Source organism: Pistacia vera, unplaced genomic scaffold, assembly GCF_008641045.1.
Source record: "Pistacia vera cultivar Batoury unplaced genomic scaffold, PisVer_v2 Contig663, whole genome shotgun sequence".
Classification (NCBI taxonomy): Eukaryota; Viridiplantae; Streptophyta; class Magnoliopsida; order Sapindales; family Anacardiaceae; genus Pistacia; species Pistacia vera.
This window is the reverse complement of record NW_022196516.1, coordinates 1,362,798-1,379,879: the sequence shown is the minus strand read 5'-3', so window position 1 is coordinate 1,379,879 and position 17,082 is coordinate 1,362,798. Positions and strand designations below refer to the sequence as shown.

The 17,082-nt window shown below is 34.9% G+C and overlaps 1 protein-coding gene and 1 pseudogene across 1 annotated transcript; one reads left to right on the top strand and one right to left on the bottom strand.

Annotated features, from left to right (window-relative positions):
* Positions 1-1,785: 1,785 nt before the first annotated feature.
* LOC116112565 (pentatricopeptide repeat-containing protein At4g11690-like) lies at positions 1,786-4,940 on the bottom strand. The gene is given in 5 exon segments (XM_031398692.1): positions 1,786-1,883; positions 1,985-3,162; positions 3,164-3,893; positions 4,010-4,173; positions 4,863-4,940. Coding segments are annotated over 2 exon segments (1,704 nt in total). The 5' UTR covers positions 3,862-3,893; positions 4,010-4,173; positions 4,863-4,940; the 3' UTR covers positions 1,786-1,883; positions 1,985-2,156.
* A 3,930-nt stretch (positions 4,941-8,870) lies between these two features.
* On the top strand, positions 8,871-11,516 carry LOC116112502 (annotated as a pseudogene).
* The last annotated feature ends 5,566 nt before the right edge of the window (positions 11,517-17,082 follow it).

Here is a 17,082-nt window from a genome sequence, read left to right as displayed (position 1 = left end):
GTCAAATTATTGGCTTACTTTTTGAGAAGAAGGAAAGTCCGTACTAAAGAATGATTTATGTCTTTGAGGACAATTTCAATTTATGTAGAGATTGTTTGGGACTGGTTTCCTTGCAAAGTTTATTTTTCTTATGAGATTTGTGTCATGTAAAAATTAATTTCAAGAAGCATACTAATCATATAAGGAAAAAGTTACCAATAAAAAGAATTGACGTACCAAGATTGAAAATTTTGGGTTAAAAAAAAAACTTTTTATTTTTATTTTTAGAGCATTAATTAACTTGACCCACTACCCACATGCCGCATAACATTGACGTGGCGTGCCACATACGTCAATTTGTGCAAACTCTCTTATAAAGAGAGTTTTTACAAATAGCTTTACTAATAAGTTAATTAAAGACGGTTGCAAAGTATTCTCAATAAATAAAAACGTCTTCCATTGAAGTATCTTAAAAACCTATAAGACATTTAAAAACCGTCTTCTTTTAATTTTTTACTTAATGTAGATATCTATTCTAATTTTTACTATGAAAATATATTGTATATATTACTCTTACAAAATGTTAGTCTGAAGTATGAAGTATGAACAATAGTTTAAGAAAAAAGGAACTTTTTAGTATGAAATAAATTTTTTTTTTTTTCCCTAATAAATGTTGTAAAAAAGTTATCAAAGACATTTTTATTGAAAATCTTCACTTTTTAAACTTTATGTAATTTTATAGTAGTTACATATAAATAAGGAAAATGCTACACCCAAAATCTCTTCTCACGATCCTAACGTGACAACTCCCAATTGATCAACTCGTAATGGGTCTCACTTAGTAAATTACGACTGACCAATTGTGAGCTGCCACATCGAAATTGTAAGAGAAAGTTTGTGAGAAGAGATTGTTGATCTAACATTTCTCTATAAATAAAGGGATTAAATAAAGGGATCATGACGCATAAGAGAGTATTTTAAAATCTCAACAGAAAAGAAGGTGGGTCGAGAGTGTTTACCACAAGAATCAATGGGTTAAGGCCTCACCAGTGTCAGTAGGCAAAAACCTTTACCATAGAAGAGTGTCGGTGTGCATCTTTCTGCCAACGATCAGATCATGTAAATGACTCCAACATAACTTCAGTAATCGGTAGGAAAGACTCTAGAGGTTATGGTTGCTACAATGGACAAGAAAATCGTACATGGATAATGTAAAAATAATTTCCAAAAGCTTAGTTACGGAGGCTGGAGATTAAACTAAGCTTCTTTAGTTTTATTAAGAGCCTAGTTTTGTTATTCTCATTAAATTGGATTTGTCTTAGTTTGTGATAACTGTTATTATTTTGAAATAGGATTTGATTGAAGAAGTGTACAAATGACATGAGATATCTGTTTTCCCGATGAATTTCTCCAACATCAATTATATATATCAGAGACTATCATGTAGGGATTTCAACAATAAATAAATATTAAATATCAGACACGAAATAACCGTAATATAGCTAATTGTATAATGGTATACAAAACTATATCACTTCATCAATTGTGTTTGGTTGTCTTTCACAATTACCCAGATATCCAATGTGAGTTTAGCAAATGAAAATAAATGAATGTCAAATTTGGTTGGTGATCAACAGAACCGAAATTGGAATAAAATCAAGGATGAAATGAATAAAGAAATAGAAGCAGATTCCTTGCATTGTATCATAGTAAAAAAATTATGTATATACAACACCAATGGTTGATGCCCCACCATTTTTGCTTGTTTCATTTACAATGTACGGTGAACAAAAGTTCTTCGCGTTACCTTCACTTTGCATTTTTGGCAAAAATCAGTTTGCCAGCTTTCCTGTTCGATACTAGAACCCATTTAATCCAAGTTTTTCTTTCAGCAGGTGACAAACCTATACATAACATAAGCAATGGACTGGAGGAAGTTAAATTGAAATATAAGTCAAATGTTCATATTCTGGTAATACAAAAAAACAAATGGTTATAGATATACCTTGCTTTCAGCAATGTTCAACAATCTCCATCTTCTATTCAGCAGCTAGTTAGACCAAGGTTGCTCACCATTGAGGCAGTAAAAGCTTCGATTTGACTTTGCCCATGGAATCACTTCCTAAGTCCGCTTATATCCATGTTGCTGAGAGAATGGAAATGCTTGAAATCTTGAGTTATCTAACATTTTTGGCTCTAGAGATTATGTCATATATAGAAACTGATGGTTTTAAACCTGACTCTATCATCTCATTAAGTAAAACCCCAGCCTCTTGCCACTTCCCGTTCTTGCAAAGGACACCAATGGTGGAGCTATAGCTAGCAACATTTGGAATAAGTCCCTTCTCATCCATTTCTTTAACCAACCTAAGGGCCCTATATGAGTTATCCTCTTTGCAATACCCGTAAATCATCATATTATATACAACATCATTCGCCTCCAACTGCATCTCACTCATTGATTTGAATAGTTTTGACGCCTCTTTCATATTGCCATTCCTACACAATCCATGGATCAAAACACCATAGGTGTAAACATCTGGAACCAAACCAGCCTTCTCCATGAAGGCAGGTATCTGAAAAGCTTTCTCCACATGATCAGATCGAGCAAATGCATCTATTAGAATTGTATAAGTAACTTTCGAAGGAGTTATGCCCCTCTACTCCATCTCCCCAAGTATATCAAAATCTCTACCTAAATTTCCTGCTCTACAAAAACTTCCAATTAGAACATTATAAGTCACCAAAGATGGAGAATGACCATTTGACTTTAATTGATCAAAGAATGTCAAAGCCTTGTCCAATTGCCCAACATTACAAAACCCATCTATTATTGTGTTATATGTGATTAAATTTGGATTAATACTAGCATTTCTCATCTGATAAAATAACCTCTCCGCCTCCCGGATCCTCATCACTTTACATAATCCACCAATAAGAGTGTTATATGTAACCACATTGCAAGCAACACCTCTTTCACGCATTTCATCAATCAGTTTAAAACCTTCACTTATTTTTCGATCATTGCAATACTCATTAATCAAACAATTATAAGTATACAAGTTTGGTGACACCCCATTAAACTGCATTTTTTCATATAGCTCAAACCCATTCCTTTTAAGGCCTTTTTTAAATAACCCACTAATCAAAACAGTGTAAGTGTACTGATTAGCAACGCTACCCCATTTTATCAAAAAACTTTTTAGCTCTCTCGATATCACCATTTTTACAACACCCATCATTCAAAGTAGTATATGTGACAACATTTGGAGACCAACCCAAATCCTCCAACTGATGAAAAACCTCAAATCCCTTGTTCAAATCACCAGCCTCACAACATCCCTTAATCATTATCCCAAAACTATAGGCATCCAATTTAACCCTACATTTATTCTCACTAAAAAACAACCAACTCTTCTCAAAACAAGAAGATTTGATAAGAAAGCTCAACAGATTATTAAACAAGTTTGATTCAGGTACAAGACCCTTATCAACCGTTTGATTAAAATAAAACAGAGCTTGCTCTACTGACTGAGATTCTATAAGAGCATTTACAATTGCTTCATAAAGATGAAACTTGACTGTTGGGTCGCAATTGAAGTGTTTTTCTGTTAAGTGGTGGAGAAGAGAGTGAGGAGTGATGACTGAAGGTGAGATGTGACCAGATAATATCTGTAGAATGAGAGACTGCGCATGAGATTGCATGTTCGAGGAGAGAAGAAGGTGGAGAGTTATTGATATGGATTGTGGGGTGTGATGGAGGCCTTGGAGAGTCATGGATTTAAAGAACGAAAAAGCTTTGAGAGGTGGAATTTTCATCATATTTGATATGAGAGCCAGAGCTTGCTGACTGTGTGACATTTTTGCAGCTACAATTTGCATGTCATGGCTTTCTGACTACAAAGTTCTTAATACTGCACAAGAAAAATGAATATTAGCTGTAACCGAACTTCCAGATCAAAGAAAATTTTCCCATTTTTTATTTTCCCTCTACTGTGCGACATGTTTGCAGCTACAGTTAAAATATTACGCTGTGATGGAGGCCTTGGAGAGTCATGGAGTTGAAGAAAGAAAAAGCTTTGAGAGGTGAGATTTTCATCATATTTGATAAGAGAGCCAGAGCTTGCTGACTGTGCGACATTTTTGCAGCTACGGTTTGCCTGTCATGGCTTTCTGACTACAAAGTTCTTAATACTGCACAAGAAAAACGAATATTACTCTGTAACCGAACTTCCAGATCAAAGAAAATTTTTCCCATTTTTTATTTTCCCATTCCCATACCATTTTTTGTTCACTCTCTTCGAAAATGTCAGCATAGATAACAAATTATTTACAAATTCTTCAAAAAAAAAAAAAAAAAAAAAAAAAAGTGAATTCGCTTCTTGCAATGTCAATACAAATGATATGTCTCATCATCTTCAGTACACAAACTGTCTGTAAATGATTTTACCTTGTAACAAATATCACAAAATACAGAATCATCTCATACAAAAACTATTAGCAAAATTATCAAAATTATAATCTACCTTCATCCCATCAAAGATACAAGGGAAAAGGAAAGAAAACCGTAAAATATTTTTAAACACAAATACAAAAATAATGTAGCACAATTAGATTCATTTTAGTGAGAGAGATTTTAGAGCTAGTTTTACACCATTGCTACATTAAAACGACAGTCAGCAAAAAATTGTCAAAATTATAAATTTAAGCATCATATGAATTAAGAATTAAAAGCACAGCACAGCACAGCACAGCACAATTTTACTTCAATTTTGAATTTTGAATGTCTTTAAATTAAATTTAAGAAATTGAGTTTAAAACCGATTGAATGCATCATTCACTTAACTCATAGAAAGAATAAGCAGAAAAGAACTAGGAAATACCTCCACAGCGGCGTGCGGCGGCGTGTGCGGCAGGTAACGCCGGCGACGGCTCAAGAATGCAACCAGAGAGCTGATAGATCTTGCGGGATTTAAAAGACGACCTCATTTTAATATTTGTTTGTTCAATGTCATTAAGATCCCTATAGATTATTATAATACCAATCGTCTACTCCAAATAAAATCACATCGTAATACTTGTCATTATTACATATTTACCTCTCTTTTAAATGTTTACGGGTTATTTCATTTTGTCCCCATGAATTATTAAAAGCATAGAGTTTTATAATACTAAATTTTTATTATCAATTGGAATCAAAGGATCATTTTTGTTGATTTTAATAGATTATTTTATAAAATTGTATTCCTAGAATTTCATAATTACCATTGCCCCTGAGTAGAGGTGACAATGGTTTTTTTGGAACGGCACGACCCCTAATTCTTTTGGCACAACACAAAAATTTCGTGTCGTGCCATGGCTCGTGGACTATTTGGGATGTGTTGTGAGCTTAGGATTTAGCATGTGGGCCTAGCATGGCCCATGAATTTAAAAAATAAAAAAAAAATTAAATTTTTTGAGAAAAGCCTATGCAGCACGTGGGCCAGCCCACAAAGACAAGGCACAACCCATCGGGCCATGGGTCGTGCCGTTGGCCTTGAGTTTTGATTGCTTGGCAGTTGGCACGGCACGACCTATGGCACGGTGGGTCATGAAAATTTTGGCTCGGCATGGCCTACCGCCATCTCTACCCCTGAGGGCTTAGCCTAGTGCTTCATCGAGTTTGATCTTTGGATTAGGCCTAATAGGTATTTATAAGTGGATGTTCATGTAAATTTTTAAAATCTAATAGGTTTAAAGTAATTTCCTAAACTTCTTAGGCATATAAATTATAAAGAGACTGAAACCCCATGGCCACTCCAAACTGGTAACTTCACAACATCGCTGTGATGACTATGAAGATCATATCTTTAAGAACAAAACCTCTCCAAATCCTTTCTTCTTCCTAAAATCTCTTAAAGTTTCAATCTTTTTCATCATCTTCAACAATTGAACATTCTTCATTGAACCCAGAACCCAAAACTGCAACTTTAACACCACAATTAACCCAACAAGAACTCGCCAAAATCAACCTCTTAATCCCACGCCTATGCCTCACAAACAACATTAATACCGCCATTAATCTCACTCTCACAGCTTTACGAACAAACGCGCCTCCCAAGTCTCTATCTTTCTCCATTTTAACTCACTCTCTCACTTCCCAGCCCGACTTGGTCCTCCCCATGGCACTTTTAACCAAACTCAAACATACCCCACGAGCACACTCACATCTCACATTAATCACCACACTTCTTGTGTCTTCATATCTCAAAAAGGGTAGGCCAAAAGATGCTTTGAAAGTGTACAACTGGATGCTGAGGCCTGGCTCTCCATGTAAAGTGGAGAAAGTGGTGTGTGAGGTTTTGGTTGATGGGTTGTGTAGAAGTGGGTTGGTTATGGAGGGATTGAGGGTTTTGAGGGACATTTTAGGGATGAATTTGGTGGTGAGAAGTGGTTTGAGGAAAAGGGTTTTTAGGAGTTTGTTGAGAGAGGCTAGAATTAGGGAGGCTAAGGAGTTGAATGAAGCTTTGGAGAGAGTTGAGAATGGTGAAGGTGAGGGTTTGGAGAAAGTGTTGGCTTTGTTGGATCAGATTATTGCTAATTGGACAGAGTAGAGCAGGTTAGTCTTTATTGAAAGACATTCTCTGTGTTTATTTGGGATTTTGTTGTATATAGTTTTGTATAAGATTTTCTCCTTGAAATCAATATGTTAACTTGATAATGATGCAGGAATAAAGTTTTAGATTAATTGAATCCATGAGATCGAAATTACATTATCTCATGATGAGCTTAGGTTTTTAGGTTTCTTTATCTCGAGTTACAGGAAGTACCATTTCTGATGTGTGAAAAACAAGGAAGTTTTAGAAATCTTGAAATGATTATAATGAGTGAAAATGAATGCTATTAGTTCCAAATTGCAGTCTGTTTTTATTATGATTTGATATTTGCTTGTGTGGCATCTGTTCTTTTCGCGTGTACTCTTGATATAGCAATATCATTTGTTTTCATTGACATTGTGCTTGAGTTTGCTCCATGAAAAGATGTAGGGGACTGGAGAAGATATATAACCTTGGAATTGCGTATAACAATTCCTTGGAGTTGCTGATCTCTGCAACATAACAAAAGCTGATCAAGAATTTTGGTGTTAGAAGTTTAACATTGATGTTGGTAGATGCTTTTTTCTTTCCATGATATGTGCATATCCATGACACAAATTTGTGTATATTAGTTCTTACTGTGAATGCATTAATAAATCATTTTCTTTATTCATAGAAAATTGCAAGCAGTTAAGGGTAAAAAGGAAAAACGTTCTAAGCAAGATTGACTGGTGTTTGGCTTGTGACATGCTTTACTTGATCTACTAAAAGGATAATTTCTCTGTATCTACTTGTAGCATTTTCTGTAGTGCCGTTCTGAAGTTCTATTGATTAGGAATTTAGCACAGATTACCTTTTGTACCTACAAACTACAATACATGTCCAATCCATTGCTTGATTAGTGAAGCATGTTATTTACATCAGTTATTCCATTGGTCATTCCCAATAGTATATTGTCATGCAGCTAATAAATTTTAGGTGAGTCTTTGACTTAAGACAGTCCTCTGCTTCGGTTTGATCAGTTGACTGACTGGGGTTAAGGCAGACATAACCATCTCTAGTTTATACCTTTATTAGACTCTTCAGAATGAGATAATGAAGAGATCACTTCCTGATATATGGTTTTGAGTAAATCTGTATGTGAACAAGTCTTATTAGGTTGAGTTAGTCACTACAAACTGGGAAGAACAGTCCCTGATAAACACAATTTCAGTGATATGCAAATGGAATATATCCCTAACTATATTCTAAATTCAAGTAAAAGTTAGTGCAAGGTGAAAATTTCATATTGTAACCTTTGTTCCATATGTTGCATTTACGGATTTACACATAATTCTAAGGCATTGGCACTTTGTTTTTGGCATTTAGGAAAATGGTATAACTTATCAAGGACCAGTAGGATCTAAAGCATCAACTTTTCACAACCTCCATTTTAGACAAGGGCAAGCAAGTATTGAATTTCGAAAAGCGTACTAGTCTTAATAAATTTATTTTTATTGGTTGGTTTGATGAACCAATGTAGGCGGCTTGGAACAGTAAAATTAGGTAAAGGCATAGTCAAATAATAAAAAGACATCACAGTTTCTAAAGAAAAACATTGCAAAATGGGGTTAGAAATGAAATCTGGAAGCATCTTATGACTCTTTTAAGTTAGTTTCGTCATGGACTTGTTCAGCTGGTTTTGCATATCTATATCTTTCCTCCTCAATTTATTTACTGAATGAGTTATGTGATCCCACCTCAGGTATGACTGAACTCGTTGGACTCAAGCAAGTGACTATGCGATAACTGTCTGCCCCCCTATTTTGTTATCGATTCATTGTTGAATGTTATCGACATTGATATCATTATATGTTACTAAAATGTTCGAATCATGACAATATTACTCCTCGCCTCGAGCTAAAGAAATCTTGAAGGGTTTGGAATTTTTATTTTCTATTTTCTATTAAATAGGACATCTTAATAAAAATTTAGTTTATTTTGCCCTAGAGAATGAAATTATAATTGTGATTTTAAGAAATTTTTTTTATGAATGGTTTCATTAGCGTAAATCTTCCTCTACAGTAAGGACTAAAAATAGCAAAATATTACTTATTGTATATATTAAAAAAATCATCGAAATCAACGTTAAAATCCTCAAGAAATTAATCCAGTTCTAGAATAACTCAAGCACAGTAAATGGATGAAAGAAAATTAAATTTATTTTAAAAAAAATATATCCATGAATTTCCTGAAGGTTTGACAAATTAATTTTGATTATTGTATAATAATGAATGTGTTTAATTATTTTTACAAAATACAGAGACATTAACCGGCTTCAAGTGGACAACGTTGTCAAAACCTGTAAAACACAAGACGCAGCTCAAAGTACGAGCTTTGAACTTTAACTTGTAATAAGATTTCTTCTTTCTCCCATGGTTATCTCAGTTTCTCTTCATCAACTCACTTACTCTCTCTTCTCCAGTTCCCAGGTCCATTTCTCTCTCTTGTTTCTTTTTATTACTTTCTATATGCATATATGTTTAGCCATTGTAATTGTATCGTATTGTATGTGTGCAACAGCAGAACTTGAAGCATAAAAGTGTTCACCAGGGATGGTCAGAGCGACCCGGTTACTGTTTCAGCAATAACAGCAAGAACAAACTCAGACCCATCAAAGCTTCAGTGGAGACTCCTTTTCCACTCTTTCAACCTCCCCAAGTTGACGAATCAGATTCTGATGGGGTGATTTTTTACATTTTTATGTTTAATTTTTACCCTTTCAATTTTGCATACGTTTAATGATCAGTCAAGCTGAGGATAGTGCAAATATATATCATGCTCAGTAAAGTGTTCTTTAATTTTTATATTTTGCTTCAAGGGAGTTACAATTTGGTATTCTTTCAAGAGTTGAAATTATAGAAACTGAACTTTATTTTAGTTTTTAGAAAATTGTTTTTTGAAGCAATGCAATTGAACATGTTTTCATAAAATTTCTTGTATCCCTTGTTTTTGAATGTAATGCTTTTTGTTTTTCATAAATAGTTGGAGCCAGCAGACCCTGATTTCTATAAGATAGGTTATGTTCGAAGTATGAGAGCATATGGAGTTGAATTCAAAGAAGGGCGCGATGGATTTGGAGTGTATGCATCCGAAGATGTTGAACCACGTCGTCGTGCTAGAGCGAGTCACTTTGTTTGCAACTGAATGTGTGTATAATTAATGGACTAGCTATGGAATTGTACATCATGTGCTTGTGTTTCTCGTTGTCTTTGTGATGCTAATATCTGATTTATCACTAACACGTATGGAATGCTTTTCACTTGTCTGCACAGGTAGTCATGGAATAACCTCTGGAGCTGATGAAAACCATAAGGTAGAAACTCCCATGGATGTTTTTCCCAGATATAGTGCCGATAGGCCATCCAATATTTGATATCATAATAAACCGACCCAGAGGAACTTAATTATTCCTTAAAATTAGAGATGCTCTTAACCTTATTTTCTACTGCATCAGTATAAATCACCATTTAAGTTTGGATCTTAACTTTTATGCTTCTCACAGTATCTTCAATTTGGTTGATTACCAAACACATGGATTGAAATTTAAAGCAGTTGAATGCCTTTCATTTGTGCTTATGAGGTGCATCTCTCTGTGGCAGACAGATGGGACCTTAGGTTGGCATGTCTTCTTCTGTATGCATTTGATCTAGTGAGAAGAGTGCCATAGCTTGCTTCTAGCAACTGAGGTGAGTAAATGCACAAAAAAAAAAAAAAAAAGAAAAAAAAAAAGCAACATAATGTTTAGCGAAAATTCTTCTTGTATTCATTGGTATCCAATCATTCATCATATTGCTTGTGTCATTATAAAAGCCCCACTTTTCTTTCTATCAATTAAATTTTTTTTTTTTTTTTTTTTTGTTTTTGTAGATAATTTCATTTCGTTATCCCTATAAATTATAACTTTATTGCCTTATGAAGAAACATAACATTTGTACTTGTGCTTATGGCTCTGTGTGTGCAACAGGAGGATCTTCTGGAGCTGCAGGATCCAAATCTTGCACAACAATGAGAAAACAACAGCAAAGAGCATTGAATATGGGGAAAGAACTGGGTATGAAGAAACTTGATATTATACAGTAGAAAGCATTCTGATCTTCCCATGATGTTTTTTTACACCAATGTTCTGCTTCAATAATGAAACTCTGTGTTTTAACCTCAGCACAATGGAGTTCCATCAAGATAAAGCGCCTTGCTCGTGATCCTGAGAGATTTATGTGGGCAATGGGTATTGTACAGTCACGATGCATTAACATACAAATCAGGATGGTGCTCTAGTACAAGATTCAAATATGCTAATCCCTTATGCCGGTAAATTTTTTATTAAATTCTTCTAAGTATGTCATCTGATATCTTGCCATTATTGAAGATATATAATATTTCTTTGTCATTTTACAACTTGCTAAACCATTCATTTCAGCCAAATTGTTTTTTCCATTGGCATTTTAAGGACCGCATGCTTGAAGTGATGATAAATGCTGGACAGCGGGTTAAAAAAGGAGAAGAGGTAATATTCATAATTTCCTGAACTTTTTATGTTTACTAGTGCCCTACATTTGTTTGTATACCTCTATGCACATAACGAATGTAAGAAATGGTATGAAATTTATAATTATATGCCAAAAATATGTTGTACCCGAATCCCTGCTACAATATGTTAGCATTGTAGTTCAGGTTCGTCCTATTGGAATGGCAAATACTAATTCTAGATCCAATTAGGCCCTGTATGTGAGAGCTAACAGTTGTAGATTATGTTACATTTGACCTAATTTACAAACTGCTGATGCCTTTTACTAATCAAGGCAAACAAAAATCATGTCCATACTCTGCAGAAGACGGATCCTTGAGGGTCGGAACCTTGCGAAGTCGATATTGGCTAGGGGAGTTTTCCATGCCTCGACGATAGTCGGAACCAGCGTACCGATTATGGGTTTCTCCATGCTTGGCACTTTCATAGGCGTGCCTATGCGACATGTCTTGGGATTGCTCACGACGTGATGTGTTACCTAGCTGTAGAATGGGAATTTGAATTTCCGGTTCGTGGGCAACATTCGAGCGCCCTTTTGAGCATCTCTAACCTTTGTTGGCATTGCGTTTACCCTTTTGAGCTACAGCACGCATGACATGAGGATGTGCTCGCTGCCAATTTTTTGCGCTTGCGCTAGGTGTCCTTGGTGGCAGCACTCCTCTTGTAGAATCTGCCCCATCCAATCGATGTAGACGGTTGGAGATCCTCAGTAGGGCAGAGTCCAAGATTACCCAAAAAAACGAAGGAGAGCAGGATCCGTCTGGGAGGTTGAAGCGACGTTCCCCGATGTGTTATAGGGAACTCCTTCAAGGGGTGTTTCCCCTTGAGGACGAGGAATCTCCTCGTTGTTGTTTGTTGCAGTTGTGTCGTTGAGGCACTCACTTTCAAAACCACAAGCCATATCAAGTTGTTGATTGTTTTGAAGAAGAAACTGATAGGTCAGTTAATGTGAAAATGGATTTATTGGATAGAGAGCTGGTGTGAATCATGTCTTCCTTCTAGCGCCAAACTGTTGATGCTTGATTTTGACACAAACAACTTCGTACATGTAAAGTCCTACGAAGTTACATGTGAGATAATTATGGGGAGATGATTATGGTAATGTGACGACGGTTGCATGCAAGTACATAAATAAAAGTTGACAAAAGAAATTTTATAGCGGTTCGGATGTTTATAAGCAATTCCTACATTTACTATGATTATATTTATGATTGTTCTTGTTGACCGTCACTTATGTTTACACATAGAGCGACCTGTAATCTGTGGTTACATTGCTTAGGAGAATGTTAAGCTACACTCTTTCTAATAGTGTTTTTTCTGATTTATTTGTAAATTTCAAGTGTCAAATCCTTCTTTCTCGAGAGGGAGTTGCCTATTTATACCCATTTGCTCAATGTAATGAGTGCTTTTGCAAGTGGTCTAATGGTGTGAAGACCCTTCTCGCCTTCTCAAGAGGGAGCTGACACTTTCTCCATCAACCAACGTGATAAGAAATAGAGAGAATTTAAGTCATAGCAAATGGACCCAATACACTTTAAGTTTTTGTCAACTTCGTAAATGGCTTGATGAATGGAGGGGGCTCTAGCGACTTTAGAAATAGAGGACATGTAGGCCAAACAACATACTACCACAAATAACACCAAATTGTGATTCAGGTGGTGTGTTCGATTGAGGTTGAAAGAACTTCGATCGATTGGATTTGGACCACAAATTCACCCAACTTTGCAAAGTGGCAAGAAGGAGATGACCGGGAAAGGTGAGAGAAAACGGCAAGTGGAGGTATAGGTGTTCAAGAAGAGGTCAAGAGGAGTTCAACGGTGATTTCGAAAGTGATTTTGGAGGTTGAAATTGGCCGAAAAAGCCAAAAAAACCGATTGCTTTAGGGGATGCTAATGTGAGCCAGATTCAGCTAACGTGAGCCCGCATACAGTCGAAAGGAATAGCAGCACATGTTAGCATGTTAACGTGAGCTGTGCTCAAATGTAATAAAGAGAGAGAAAAATTCTCTCAATTTCCCGTGCCCAACCCAAATTGACCCTAATATCTCATAATTTGTTTTAGCTATGTTTTTGTAGGTCTTTGATATTATTATTTCAGGGGCAAGGCCACCATATCCTCCACCGGTTCAAGTGGTGCCCATGGCCAGCCTTCTCCGCTAGATTTGCGAACCCAATTCATATGTAAGTACAACTTAGAGATAAGAAAAGGTTAATTCTAAAGATTTTTAAACTGTGAAGGGACTTCCAAACCAAAAGGTTAAAAAGAGGGACCTATTTGAAATTGCCATGGGGAATTGAGGAACAGAGTGACGTGAGTGAGAAAAGGAGCCATGACACAGACCATGTGACAGATCAAAGATAGAGATGGGCGCGGGCCGGGTCGGGGCCGGGGACCCCATGCCCCGAGCCCGTCCCCGTTACCCTCTTCGAGGACCATCCCCGCGGGCGGGGATTTTTCTCATGACCATCCCCGGCCCGCGGGGACAAAATCATGACCATCCCTGTCCCGGCCTGGCCCAATAACCAAGGCTTTGCGGGGAATTTATCCCCCGAACAAGGATTTTTGCCCCGTGTAAATCAAAACTTTCTGTAAAATTAATTATTTTAATTGTGAAAAACTAGTATGTTGATAAGTATTATATTTAACAATTTGACTGTTTAATTTCAATAGTTAATTAATTTAATTCATTAAAAATGCAAAATTTAAGGTAAGAAAATATAAAGTCTAACAATTTCTTGTAATTAATTTAAGGTAAGAAAATATAAAGTCTAACAATTTCTTGTAACATTTAAATTAAGATTTAAAAAGCAAATTGATATGAATAATTGAATATGGTGAATAACAATTTCTTGGTAAAAATTGGAACATACTCATGCATTTCAAAGCAATAAAATATGATCATCATTCAGGCTACATTGCTACAACTATGCGTCTATGTCATTCACAGTTCAAAAAGCTTGTAAACCATATATTTCCAATTTCTTAACAACTTGTTAAAGTTAAATGTCATCTAATTTCTGAATAACTAGAACGATAATCTACTTTCATTAAGTGATTTATTAGATAATCAAAAACTAAGGATCTTAAATACTATTTGAAATTCAAAAGAACTGCAAGGAGGGGCCATTGAACGACTGGAAAAAGCCAGGGCCCATTTACGGAAAGTTAAAATGTTGGATTGCTGCCGCTGGAGTACTCAGACAACTCCAACAAGAAATCAAGAATTAATACAATAATTATATTCAATCTTAACATAATTTATTAGGTAAATTGCTTAGTTATTCAATTGTATGGAGGCTTAGGTTTAGTTAGCCATGTTAATTAATTAATTTTTCATGAAATTAACATAACTAAATTCAATCTTAACATAATTTACTAGGTAAATTGGTGAATTAATTCATAAAACACTATCTCCACTACAACTAATAAAATTAGTCCATTTGTGAAAGGGACAAATCCCATTATTTGATTAAGTTTAACATCATATTTAATTGATCAATTAATTAATTACAAGGATAATTGAATTTGTGTAATTTGTAAGTCGTTAAGCAATTGTATATATTCTTATATTGGTTTGTAAATTGTAATAATCTAATTAAATTTTTTTTTGGGCCATGTCTCATGTATTATTATTTTGTGAAATTCACAAAGTAATAATACATATATTTAATTATTAAACTCTCTCGTTTAAATTATTTTTCTATAAATTTAATACAAACATTAGAAAATATTATAAAAGTATATATCATAAATTTAGATACATTACTTAAAATTATGATTTAAACTTTAACTTTATATACAATTTTGTAAAGGAAACAAAAAAAAAAAAAAAAATTCTCAAGAAAGCCGGCCGGTCGGGGCTTCATGGGGATGGGGCGGTCCGGGGCGGGTCGGGGATTGCACTATCCCCTTCCCTGGCCCGTCCCCGAATGTGGGGACATAACTAAGGACCATCCCCGGCCCTATCCCCGTTTTTTTTTGGGGATTCCCCAGCCTATTCGGGCTGGGTCGGGACGGATCCCCGCAGGGCCAGGGCAAACACCCATCTCTAATTAGAGATAAGAAATGCCATATGTCCATAAGTTTGAGCCTTCTGTATTTATACGTTATTTGGTTGGACAACTTAAGGCTTAACAATAATGCTTACAAAGAATTCTTTGTAAGATTTCTGTACAACGCGGTGCGGCTGGAAATGAATAGGAAAATAAATATAAAAACTCAAACTCATCATATTCACTCTTCTATTTATATCTTGTCATATCATTTTATACATAAGTCTTTGTAAGATTTTTTTTTTTTCAGTCGTGTTTTCCATTGGAAATCACCCCTACTTGCAGTGTCAACTCTCCTTCACCTCTTCTTCAAAACCCCTCAAACAGCATCTCTATTGCATTTCTTAATCGACGGTTGGCAGTGGTTTAGGCGACTAGTAGTGGCTTTGGGGGGGGGGGGGGGGGGGGTGGTATTTTTGTTAAAAATTAAACTTTTATGTGGCTGAGATGTTTTAGCAAAATCTCAAATCTAGAGGGTTAAAAGAAATTATTCAAAAAGTAATTAATATTATATTAACATTTAAAAAAGAGGGTAATTTCGTAATCTATATAATATACCTATCAATTTATTCATTTCAACCAAACATATCAATATAACATACATATCAATTTATTCTAACCTAACTAAACATATTTTTCTAAACATTCACAGTAATGTTTAAGTTAACTTATCTTTTTATTAATATAATATTCTCAATAATACATCGTTTTCTAAACTAAACACACCCTTAAATTAATATCCTATTCTTTTATTATTTTAAAATTCCTTTTAATTATTTTCCTTATGAACCTAGACATTACAAGGACATCCATTCTTATATTATGATTTATCAAATAGTTTATTACATTTATTAATATTATTATTATGATTGCTTTGATCCATTGGCATGCATGAATCATGATTAACGAAGCCCAAGCCTACAGAATTTGCCTTGGGATTATAAAGGCAGAGGGCCAGTGACGTCAGCGGGAAATAGAGAGATGACGTAGGGCCATGTAAATTTGAATATTAAAATTTTTGTAAACCAACAAATAGATTTAACTAATTAAATTTAATTATATTTATTGTGGTTTAAAGCAACACCAACCGAACAATAAATTTCAATTAAACATGGCTACCAACCCAAGCTGTCTAATTGGAATTTTATCACTTTCTTTTGGATATTGTGAAGAAGTGTTTGAGTTGGCGCCGCTATTGATCACAGTAAATATATTTTGGACAAGTCTATTGGTACGAAATTTGCACTAACAAGATAGGTTTGATTGACCTCAAATATGCACGTGACTAAATGAAAATCATCAATGTTATACAAAAGTGCAATAAAATAAAGAACACATGCATTTTAAGTGGTTATGTAAGTTAAGACTTAAGCTACGTCAATTGTTCTGTTATTACTTTGAGAGCTTACAAGAAAAAATGTAAATTGCCTATACTAATTTAATGAGTTATTTATATAAGTTTTTTTATAAAGGAAGGAGAGACAAATCCGAGATTGCGATCAGATTTGGTATACAATCCCGTGATTTCAACAATCGAGTGCTAAGATTGTACTATCAACGATATTGATCTTATCTCTTCCAAAGTATCAAAGATTGAATCTTATTCTTGATTTGTCGAATAGCTCTTAAGATTGGTCGTTGTGACGAACATTAGCTGGATCGAGCTTACTCTGGATCGTGTTGAATCTGGGTTGAGCATGTTTTTTGGTCAAGTTGATTTTGGGTCAGACTACAGCTTTGCGAGCTTCTAAGATTTGCAAGCGTTCTGACAAAATCACACACAACAATATCAATGGGCAATAAAAATATTGAATTAATTGTAATATTATGTGTCAGAAATGTATATTTGTCTAACTTCTCATGTTTGCGAGGATTAACAAGAGAAAAGGTAATTTAAAATGTAAATTAT